This window comes from Cyprinodon tularosa, unplaced genomic scaffold (assembly GCF_016077235.1).
Source record: "Cyprinodon tularosa strain WSP-4 unplaced genomic scaffold, ASM1607723v1 ctg110, whole genome shotgun sequence".
In the NCBI taxonomy this organism is placed as follows: Eukaryota; Metazoa; Chordata; class Actinopteri; order Cyprinodontiformes; family Cyprinodontidae; genus Cyprinodon; species Cyprinodon tularosa.
The window spans coordinates 184,512-196,746 of NW_024037894.1; the positions used below are offsets into that span (position 1 = coordinate 184,512).

Below are 12,235 nucleotides of genomic sequence, written 5' to 3' on the forward strand. Positions count from 1 at the left end.
TACAGTAATTACAAAAAAATGATTTTTGAGTTAATACAACTAAATCAAATCGCTCGGGGTCCATGCTAAATTGAAGTTACTTTTATTCTTCGTCATTGTCTTTAGAGCGGATTTGTTAACCCTTGAAGCTGTAATTTAACTTCTTTTTCATGGTACATCCTCTTTAGACTGCATGCAATGTGTTACCCCTTATTTCTGGGATTGGGATATTTACCAAATGTTGAATCAGATCAAGTCATTTAAACATGAACAGACTGTCTAATTTTCCAGAAAATATTTACGCTGACATATGTGCTCAGTGGAGATTATTTTACTCCAAAGATCCAGATGGTTGTGTATATGGATGCCAATCGGAATGGTGATCGGTGAAAACCACCTCTCTTTCAAAATGAAATTTCTTTCCGATCGGACCAAATCAGATTAGAATCTTCAGTCTGACATGTTTACATGAAGCGTTTTAGATCTGATCAGGACTTCAATCCCATTATTTCTGTCCAGATAAAACATAATGAAACTTCTGATGTCACATCTATGTATGAGATGACAACAGGAAACAAATACAAATCTTAGATTTTATCATGTTAATTAACTAACATTTACAAATTCAATCAGCTATCAATATGTTTTAATTGGCAGTTATCTTACCCAATAGAATATCAATTTACAGACTGATTCTGGGTTAGATTTTGGGCTGGACTTTAACTAGGCCATTTTAACATGTAAATATGTTTTTCCCCCAGCAGTGCTGGCTGCATGTTTTGTCTTTTATAGCTTATTGCAGCCTTTCTTCTATTTATTCAGCTCCCTGCTGAAAAAGTCTCCCCTTATGCTGACCAAACATTTCACCCTGTGTTTGGCTGGTGTATTTAAAACTGTACAGCAGTGTTAGCTTTCTGTCAAACACAATGAATTACATGTTGGATAAGATCAAACATTAGCATCACCATTACTGTTGCAGGCAAAGACCACGTTTAGCAAATCCAAACATGAAAGTTTTAAATAAGTGTTTTAATCAAAAAAAAGTTTGCTGTTTACGCAGAGTTTATTTATTCAAGAAAATTTTTTTGATTTTTTTCATCATTTATTTTTTTAAATTTAATTTTTTACAAATCTGTTTTTTACAGATTGTAATTCTTTCACATGTGTTCATCGTTTTTTTCAAATTTTATTTTTTCTCAAATATTTTTTCATATTTAAAACATTATTGCTGTGCTAAAACTAGTAGTGAATTACAGCAAGGAACAACAGTGTAAAGGCTATGAAAGTAAATGTTTTAATAAGTTATTAAAATTCTAGAGATGCAGGCCCTATTATTCTTTATTTTCTGTCATGGGCCCAAAATTCCTCATTTTTTATTGCAGTATTTCTTCCTTTGGAGCAGTTTATATTCACAAGCAGCAGCAAACTAACCTTATGTAAGGACAATAAAATCAATAGGACATGCATTATGTAACAAGAGCATTTAAGTTATTTACTGAGGGGGTCGAAAAGGACAAAAGCAAATATAAAAAATAGATGTTAACAAAACGCATTATAACAACACACTATTAGAAATGGACACCTGCAGTAGATAAATACATGCTCACAGTTTATCTGATGAAATCTCCTCTGGGAAACGTGGAAGAATTAAGACACATCTATGTTAAAGTAATTATGATTTTATTCTGTAAATCATTTATTTCATTATTTATTGCTGACCTTGTTCATACAGGAAAAGAGTTATAATTTATGATAAACATGCATGTTTGTAGCTAGCGGTTGCTTGCAGATAAATATTTAACTTCAGCGATAGCGTGCAGGCTGTGTTCAGGCTGTCGACTCTTTTTTTGGTGGGATAGCGTGACAAACACACACACAGCGCCTCGAATCACTCTCATCTCTGTCAGCCGCTGACAGACCAACCACAAGCTGCAGGAGGAGTCCGTCTGTCTCCCCACCGGTTGACTGGATGTAGATGTAGCTTTTGCGTTCGCCGTCAGGCTTTAACAGTTTGTCAGGTCCCATGTTGTGGTTCAGTCAGTTATTAATTTCAGATATTAGAGTATTGCTCTGTTTTTTTGCTGAAGTCTGCCAGAAGGGGACATTTTGAGTCCCACAGTATGAGGATTCTCACAGTTTTCCACAGAGATGACCATGCTGGTCTTGACAAGCTCTTTCATCTCCGTGCACCCCAGTAAAGAACCGCTGCTTTCACACCATGGCCAGGCCCTGTCATCAGCCATTATTGTCATGTGAGGTGTGTTTACATGCACACTCCACTGAACTGAAATCGTGCATATGTCAAGAATGATTCACTTACTAGCCCGAGCCCACAATCCATTACATGTCTGATGAATTATTTATGTGGCCATGCACAACATAGAGCTGCTGTGGTTTGTTGGATCCCCCAGATGTTTTCATTTAATTTAAACTGTGACGTTTAGACTGATCTAAATCAACTCAGAACGGCTTACTCTCCATCAAACCCTCTAATAATTAAGGACATATATTTAGTGCAAAAAAAAATATTTTTTTCTTGAAATTATTGTGTTTTCCTAGATTTAAGCAATTAGACAAGACAATTGGCTAATGAAATACAATTATTTATGTTTATAATAACAAAAAACTCCATTATCTTATTTCAAGTGCATGATATCTAGCTATTCTATTGTAAAGGCTAAAAGTTTTATTCCATTGGCAGATCAACTTTATTACTTAGTCATATTAAAGGCAAATGTACTTATCGTAATAAAATTTTGTTTGGTTTGAGATCAGAATTGTAGTATGACAGCTTCTGGTTGGAAAAAAATAAATACAAAATATTTGCTGTCATCATAGAGAAAAAAACAACAACAAATAAAAGTAATTTACCTCTGGGGTTCATCTTCCTCTCATTGCCAAGATTAAAAAACAAAAGGTCACATTAGCCCAGCTTAATGCAGGCCCTTTATTTCCTCCTCCATCGTAGACAGCTGTGTACTCCTGCTCCCCAGTGACCAGCGATCAGCCTCTCGCTGGCCATTTTTAGCAGCGTGCCTACTGTTATCAGGGTTTTGCTGTGCACGTCTGTAGCAGCTCCAGCTGGCAGCTGACTGGGCCACAGAGGTGAAGCTGTCGGTCTCAGAGTGCGGAGGTCAAACGCGTTAAAGACGACTGTGTCCTGAAAGCAGCCGACACACCTAGAGTTTAAATCTGCCTCAACGGTTGTCATTCATTTATATGTTTTTGATGTTATCTGGATAATGTTTCCAGATAACTCCAGAAATGTTTTTTTTTTATGTATATAAGTCTGATGCAGTTTTCTAATCCTGTCATGTTTTCATTATGGCTTAAAAGATCAAATATTTCAAAAAGACCTGAAAGCATTACTCTGTGTGCAAATTATCTTGGAAATGAATTTTCTACACCAAAAAAGTACTTTTCAATGATTTTGGCTTGGCTTTTTTATCACTTAGCATAAAAAGAGTGACCTAACTTAGTTAATATCTCCAGATTAGGGCTGCAGCTATTCATTCATATTCATTTTAGTAATCAATTAATTTATGGTTGATTTTGTTGATTAATCAAATAATCAGAGAAAGTCCTTTTTAATAAATAAGATCTAAACAGATTCATCTTGTAAACTTAGAAATAAAATAGTGTATTTAATATAAATTTTAAACGACAGAAAATGTTAAAAGAAGATTCGAACATATAAGGGAGACTGGGGACGTTTACTCTGAGACAATTGGACCAAGACCAAGCATTTTTTATATATTACATTTGTTTGCTACCATTTAAATATGAAAATATGGGACGGATTTTTGACATTGTTCTTTAAAACATCACAAATCAGCACAATTAACATAACTTAGGATCAGAGGTGTCAAGTAACAAAGTACAAATACTTTGTTTCCTTAAGTAGAAATGTTGGTTATTACTTAATTATTCTTTAGACACCTTTTAATTCTACTCTTTACATTTTTTGCAATTATCTCTACTTTATACTCCTAACTTTTTTAAAATAGACTAATTAGTTTTGCTTCATTTAAGCTAATTTTCATTATGGCCTGTTGGTATTTAAAAAAAAAGAAAACATCAAAATAATTAGTTTCATCCAGACCATTAATTTCTTTGTGGTTGGACTCGGTGCTTCCCCAACTTGTTGTTGACTACATACCAAAATAACATTTTCAAGATGATGCAAAGTTAAATTTCACACTAAGAAAATTAAGTCTAAGGAAGTTATCATCCAGAGGTACAAAAATATTCGTTTAAAAGGGTAGTGCAGTACAACAAAACATGTTTTCCTGCATTACTTTTACTTTTATACTTGAAACAGTTTAAAAATTGTACTGTTATACTTTTACTGGAGTAAATAGTTTAAGTTGATCCTCTAACTTCTACAAAAGTGTTTTTAAACAGCAGGATTTATAATACTTTTAAAACCTCTGGTTAGGATATTTATGAAATCCCAAAAGCTGGTTTCGAAAAACGTACGTATATTTAGACCACAAGCTATATGTATATGTGTGTATATATATATATATATATATATATGACTATATTGAAGGACAGAGCCGCTAAGTATGCACTGCACTTGCACTTTCCATCTGCACTCATGGTCAGTGTGAACTCTCCTTGCACTGTGCATTGGACAGCCCAGCTCATTCGCACCATTCTTCAGCACATGCCATTAAAAATAATGGGTTTCAGAGCACAACATTGTGCATGTCATGTCCTGTCTAAAAGCTCCTTTACTTGCTGCAACATGTCTGGTATTACTCATAATTTCGACTTTCAAAGTCAGAATTTTGAGATATTCGACTTTCAAACTTTGTATCTCATAATTATGACTTTGAATCCCAAAATTGACTTTCTATTTGGCATTTTTTTATTTTCATGCGGTGGAAACGGGCTTCCATACCATCCACCGGCTACCCTGCAAACCCCCAATGGGGGATTTTTTTTAGAAATTGGTTGTTAAGATTAGTCGACTAATCGAAAAATTTATGGAAAGATTAGTTGTTTGATAGTCATTAGTCATTAGTGGCACCTCTAGTAAACATAAAAAATATTCTTTGTATTTCATGAATGTTTTGTCTCAATGGGCTACGTTATATTTCTGGTGTGTGATCTCAGTAACTATGATGAGAACGGCCAGACACACCTGGATATATCAGTTTGTCCAGTAATGAAAGACAGGAAACCAAGGAGCTGCTGAAGTTCAGGACGTAGTGGAGTTGGGCATAAAGACCATTACTGCTGTAAGTAGGATATTCATTAGTGTAAATGGCAAATGGTATTTAGAGTCTATATAACATCACTCTAGATACCAGATCGATTCCATTACCCAATTAGTTGATGATTATTTCAATTATTGATTCATCTGAAAAAAAATGATTCAGCCCTTGTTTAGATAAAAGATTAAATTAAAAGCTAACATTCAAATCCGCACCCATGTGCCAATAGGGCATTATATGGCTTTATCCAGCTCCTCCTATTTTGATCTTGACGTCACTGTAACACTCTGTACTATAATGCTTCACATATAAAGGTGAAAAGATAAGATGATGGCCACTAAATTCAGAATAAAAAAGGTTTACAGATGTCATACAATTTGAATGTTCATAAAGATGTCTTATGAAAATCATAAGCATAAGCGTATATGTTCTCGTTAGTCCTTCTGCTGCATTTGAAGCTGCTCTTTAGAACAGAAATCCTTTGTGTTTTAAAAGTTAAAAACTCCATAAACACAGAGCAGGCATGAAAAATGTTCCTTGGACAAGAATATAAATAGTTATAAATAATTGGGCCAGAAAGAAATAAAAATGCAATGATTGTGTCACCAGCTGTCCCCTGCTAGCAGGAGCATAAACTGAGATGAGGTTGGGGCTCATCTGCCCATTAATATTGATGCTAAATGGGGTCTGGGGTTTACTTCTGCTGAGCTGCCAGATTGTCTGACCTCAGGCTGCTGGCAGAAAGCCTGCCAGGACTCCGCTTTGCATTCGCACGTAGAATCCATTCGGTTGTATAGGAGAGCGATAACTGTCAGGATGATGCCCTCTGACATTAGCAAACCTACTTCCCCTCTGGTTCTGACCCGACCTGTGGTATCATGGCAGGAGTGTTAATGACTCAGAACAATCAGTTTATAGGAAAATTACTCCTTATTAATTGATTAATTGATAAGGTCAGTTAGCTTAAGATTATTCATTAATTGATTATTCATTATTGCATCCCTTATATTGGTCACACTAATACCGTTGTAAAAAGAGTCTGGACTTGAATGGTTGCTGGTGTGCTTTGGATTTTGTTGCTTTTTTTAAATTTAGCAGCCTAATGTTAAAGTTGTGTGTTGTTGGGGTCGCTAATGTTGGTTCCATCATTTAGAGGAACCTTTCCCCGTTACATAAATACGCCATACACATAAAATGGTCATTTTTTTCTGGCAGAAGTGGTGGAGTCTCTAATTAAGAAACACTCTCCGACTCAATGCAAGTCTTAAACTATTTCCATGTTTACTGTTAATATACTCTATGAAAGATCTACTGGATTTCTGCTGGTTCGGCCTCCTACAAGCCAAAGTCCTGACTGTCAGTCTGCATGATTGGTTTCTTTCTTGTTCTGTCCAACTGGGCGACTGGAGATAAGTTCAAGGTTCACTTCATGTCCTGCTGTGGGAACATCTAGACCCCTGAGGCATTAAACTGTGGATGAGAGGAAGAAGTCGCAGATGAAATATTAATTAATTTCCTCAGGATTTTTATTTTCATTGACAGATTCCCCTATCAACACACTGCTATAACTCTAAAAACCTTCAATCTTTATCTAAAAGCGTAGAGACATATATTCTTGTGACAATATGTAATAGTACTGGGTACTGTAAACCAGACTCTATCAGTAGTAACAAAGTTCTCCTTACTTTTATCAGGTATTACATATTTACGGTGGTCATCACTCAAGGTGGTAAAATCTGAGGGTCTGAACTCCTCCTAAAGATGTACTGAAAGTCCTGGACGGGTCATTGATCCATCCAGTAGATACAGAAACAATAAAAGTGATGCAAATGCACAGAAGTCTGAGAAGACCAAAGAAGAAGAAGAGTAAAGCTTTAAAGTAACAGAGGAAGAAGGTTGTTGACGGAGGTTACCTTCTGAAAGCTTGGAGTGATATTCCATTAAACCCAAACAAATCAGTCTGTAATATAAAAGTCAGTCATTCACCTTAGGATCATCAATATTTGTTAAGATCAATATTATTTCATTAGCAAGGTGCAAAAATTCAGAATAATATTTTTGTTATTTAAGAGAATCACCAGGACCAGAAATTAGACTCAAAAGATCTCAAACAAATGTGAGTTTAACTCAGATTCTACCACAAACCACATTTCTTCTACAGCCCTGAGTAGTTAGATACAGAAAGTAGACTTTAATGTGTGCTAGAAGCAAAAATGCATGTAATAGATTTTACCTGAATAACGCCCGGCTCACACTGAACACGGTGTGGCTGCGGTGCGAACTGGAGCTACAGCGGGGTCAGCATGGTCGCAGCATTCAGTGTGAGTCCAGCATAAGAAGAGTAAAAAAATACATGTTTCCTTACTGATAAATTCAGACAGATATTCCTTTCATAACCTTGAATTTTTACAAAAATCTCAATATTTGTTGAATAAAATGTAGATTCCTGTAAAAACATGAATAGTGTGTATTTCCATATTCAAGGCTTCTCAGTAGATTATCTGAAAGAACTACTTTAGTACACAACATCCCTCCACCCGTTATCAATTCATCCATCCATCCAGTCCACTCATCCATCCATCATCCTTCCATCCATCATTCTATCCATCCATCCATCCATCCATCCACCTGTCTGTCCATCCGTCTGTCATCCATCTATCCTGTGGACATTCTAGAATCAATGAACAAACTTAGGTTCATATTTTCAGGCTGTAAGGGGAAGCCATGGTACCCTGATAGAACCCAGAGTTGCACAAGGAGAGCATTCTGATTCCAGCTGGCATTTAACCCCAAACCATGTAGCCCCACCTTCCCTGCTCAAGCCAACCTCTCTGTTCGACAGCAGACCAAGAAGGAATTGTCTGAGTTAGTTTTCAGTTTGTTTTATGTCCACAATCATTCCATGAGTCGTCTTTTTTTGCCAGTTTTCTTCCTGGTTGCCTTCCTGGACGCTGTATGGTTCTGTGTGTTGTTGAGTTGAGCAGAGCTGGGTTCAAACTTTCCTTTTGATTTGATTCGAATCCAGTTCTGCAGTGACTGGAACCATAGTTTGAAGGATCCATTGACCTTTGCTGTATTTTGTAGGTGAGTCTTTTCTCTCTAGTCATTATGCACGACTAACCCTCTGCGGTCTTCTCTCCTTCTCCCCCTTTTCATGCAGCGCTCCAAAATAGCTGTGTATGAGAAAATGTGGTCCTACATGAAATCAGCTGAACCATCTGTGTTTGTGAAGACGACACCGGACGGGGTCTCCCGGGTGCGGAAGTCGAAGGGAAAGTTTGCGTTTCTGCTGGAATCCACGATGAACGAGTACATAGAGCAGCGGAAGCCCTGCGACACCATGAAAGTGGGCGGCAACCTGGACTCTAAGGGCTACGGCGTGGCCACGCCTAAAGGCTCAGCATTAGGGTGGGTGGGATAAGATAACAATCTCCTCCATGTTGCTATAGTATTCCACCTACCCTGATGTTTCCTTTTTGTCATAATCTTCTTCCTCACTCCTTAATTCTTCTGTTTTGTTTCCAAGTGCATCTCTAGGTGAACAGTATTATGGGTTACCTGAACTGAATCAGCACATCGTTGTCTTGTTTTAATTTTAACTGTTTGTTTTTTTCTGACTCCCTCTCTGTGTGTCCATGTGCCCCCCACCTCGTGTCGTTCTTTCAGTTCCTCCTCCTCCTCCTCGTCATGTGTGGTGCTCCTTTTGCATTACCTCCACTTTCTCTCTATTTATTTCTGAATCATTTCTGCTAGTTCACATGCTGGTGTGTCAGTCGTGATTAGTGTTAAGCTGCATGCTGGATGTTTTTTTTCCCTGATATTTCCCCCAGCAATGACAGAATGTCCCCATCCCGCACACTTCAGTTACAAGCAATGTAACCCTCCATGCCACCTCTCTAATTCTTAACATTTCCTTTCTGCTGTAAAAGTGCTTTTTTATCCCTCCACTCCTGTGGAACTCTTTGCCAATTTGTCCCTCCCGTTCTACCCTAATGAACCATTGATAATGATCACTATTACCTACTAATTCTTTCATATTAGATTTCTCACGGACCTGTTCATTTTCTTACAAGCTATGTTTTATCGTTTCAAGAAATGCTGTTAACCTGGCAGTGTTAAAACTGAATGAGCAAGGCCTCTTGGACAAATTGAAAAACAAATGGTGGTACGACAAGGGAGAGTGCGGCAGCGGGGGAGGTGACTCTAAGGTCAGCCTCGATGTCACCAAAATCGGGTATCCTAGCACAGAGTAATCGGCAAGGCTGTCGTCACTGACTGCAGAATCAGTGGGCCGAGGGCCCACTGTAACATGTTACTGATTTCAAAACGAACAAAAAATTTAAAAAAGGAGGTTTTAGACTTTCAATCTGCGACTGTGATCAAGTGGGAACCCTTTACTTGGCTAATGGTGGAGGACAGAAAGTCCAGTTTTATGTTTGTGACTGAGTAGCTGCTTGGCCTGTGGTTATGAAAGGAACGTCCTTTTTTCCCGTTTTCTTTATACCTACAGGCCAATGAGGAAGTTGTATAATGTTAATAATATAATGTTATATATGTTGAATAACCAATAGGAATCAACTCTCCAAACTGCCGCTTCATAGTTAGGGCAGGCACGGGAAACAGCGTTGTCTTGAGGGGACTAAGCATCTCAGGCAAACGTGAGAATTCTAATGACAGAGTAAAAACTAAAGGGGACAGATTTGATTTGATTTTTCTCTATTTTATTTTTTCTTTATTCCCTCTAACATCTTCTCACCTTTTGCTCGGTCTGCATCCAAGACCAGTAAAAGTCTTTCCATGGCCACCCTCACCTGGTAAAACCTGCTGTGTTGAGGAGAACAACCACTGGGGTTAATTTAATCTCATTTTTTTCAGTGAGATAAAACTGGAGAAATACTTAAAGTTGTGAGACTCTGCAGCCTTTGCTAAACAAAAGTTGAACATCATGTTTTGTTTTTTTAGTGATTCAGGTACATCTCAATGGATTAACATGAATTATCATTGAAAAGTTTATTTAAGGAACTCAGTTTAAATAAAACCCCCATCCAGGTTAGATTTATGATACACATAGTGATATATTTCAAATGTTTATCTGTTCATTACTTACAGCTGGTTAGAAAAGAAAACCAACAAAAAAATTCAGCTCTTAACCTCTTACACCCTCAGGGGGTATAAATAAATTTCTGCCTGACAAAAACACACAAAAGTAAACCACTTATAGCCTCACAGCTATTAGATTTAAGAAGAAACTTTTGGTACCTCTGTAAAGGTAAGATGTCATAGAATGGTTTTCTGGTGTCAGCACCATTGTAGCTTTGACCCTGCCTGAAATATTAGGGACAAAATACAAAATATTTTGCATTTTTTGAACCTCGCCAAAATGTTCTTTGAAATAAACATTGCAAACTACCAAAATATTATTTATAGCACAAAAAAGTAGTACAGACTTTTAAATCTAAATGTTGTGTAAAAATATACCAAATTTGGACTCAATCAGATGAATCATATTTATTTTAGAATGGTATTAGTGAGAAATTTCTTAGGCTGAGGGGCCATTTTGGCACATTTATCCAAAAATGTCACCAAACTGTGCCAAATGTGTTTTTTACATCAATACTGGGGGTTTGTTAAAATTACGAGGTCACGTAGCAGCTGGACCCACCGGTGGGTCCGTAGGGTTCTAGGGGTTAAGGTCTTAAGAACCACAAGACAGACTTAGCTGTTGCCTAAAAAACTGTATCCAAGCAAAGAAACTGAAAGTTTAGTGGAAGAAGAACCTGTGGCAGGAAAAGCTGAGCCAGTCTTTAGAACAGAGGGTATAATTAAATAATTAAATGTCCCATTAAATAACAACAACTAGCATTTTATTTTAGAATTAATATACTGTATTATTTTATTTTATATATATAATAATTATAGAGTGATGTAATTTAGTGGATATGTATTCTTAGGGGGTTGCTTATCTGTTGCATTGCTTTTTTGGGGGGTCACAGGCTGTAATGTTTGGGAAACACTGCTTTAAAGAGAGGTGGAAGTAGAGCTTTGGCCCTCAGAGTTCTTTATGCTACATACACATGCTACTCTTGGGGGTTTTCCCCTACTGCTGGTGGCAGCTGGAAGTAGATGTTAGCGTTTTTCAGGTATGTGGTACAAACTGCAGCCACCAGAATAATAAAAGCGAACATATTTTGCCCGCAGGTTTCAACATTTTAAGTGAATTTAGGTGTTAATAAACTGTTCCAGGGGATTGATCATAGCGCTCTGTATCAGCAGTGCTGTGTCCGGCCGTTTCTCAATTCACAACAATGTGAGTACGGACTTGTGTTCTCGCCAAGTCTGTTCTTGAAAAGAACACAGGAAAGTATGTATTCTGGGAGAACAGAAGCGTACTCGTGACGTCACCACCCACTTTGCTCATCTGGAACTTCGTTACCGTCCTGTTGTTAAAAGTCTCTAGAAAATAATAAATTATGACTTTTTTCATTTAATTGGGGGATAATGATTAACAGAGTCAGATTAGCACAAATCAAATGATTTTGGATCTCCACTTTTTGCCAAGGTCCTCTCAACATTGGAACTTTTTTTTTAATTATGCAATAAAATAAGTAAATGGGCCATATAGTGAAGATTAAAGTATAATGTTCTCGCCTCAAATGTTCTTAAAACATACTTTTATAGAACAACGGCAACAGAAAAGAGAACTTTTAACTTAACGCTCTATGAGGGCTATCCTGGAAGCCGCTGGGACAGCTGTCAATCTGGAAAACTGACAAGTCTGCTCTGATGCATGCTGGGTAAAGAGGGGGTGGCGAGAACAACATCCGGAGACTTTGTCCTTTGTCGATCTTCTGTTCTTGTGAAATGCAATAGTGCTTGGGCAGATGCTGATGCCGTTTCGTGAGCACATGAGAACAAAGAAGTACACATGTTGAGAAACGGCCTCCGTCTCCTTGCCAGCTCTCAGATCAGCTTCTCTGATTGGTTGAGGTGGTACATCAAGGAGCAAATATTAAGTTTTTCCAACTCCAGCATCT

The 12,235-nt window shown here is 37.4% G+C and overlaps 1 protein-coding gene across 4 annotated transcripts in view; it reads left to right on the top strand.

The window, feature by feature from the left end:
* Nucleotides 1-12,235, top strand: part of LOC119790901 (glutamate receptor 3-like) — a 138,228-nt gene that overhangs the window by 106,002 nt on the left and 19,991 nt on the right. For 2 of the 4 annotated variants that reach the window (XR_005281781.1, XM_038296654.1), the window contains exons 13-14: nucleotides 8,362-8,609; nucleotides 9,295-9,409. Coding sequence is in view for 3 of the 4 variants with exons in the window: in XM_038296654.1 (XP_038152582.1) it covers nucleotides 8,362-8,609; nucleotides 9,295-9,409 (363 nt within the window). In the remaining variant the exon portion in view is untranslated. The remainder of the gene's footprint in view (nucleotides 1-8,361; nucleotides 8,610-9,294; nucleotides 9,410-12,235) is intronic. The other 2 variants (XM_038296677.1, XM_038296663.1) reach the window with 1 other exon arrangement.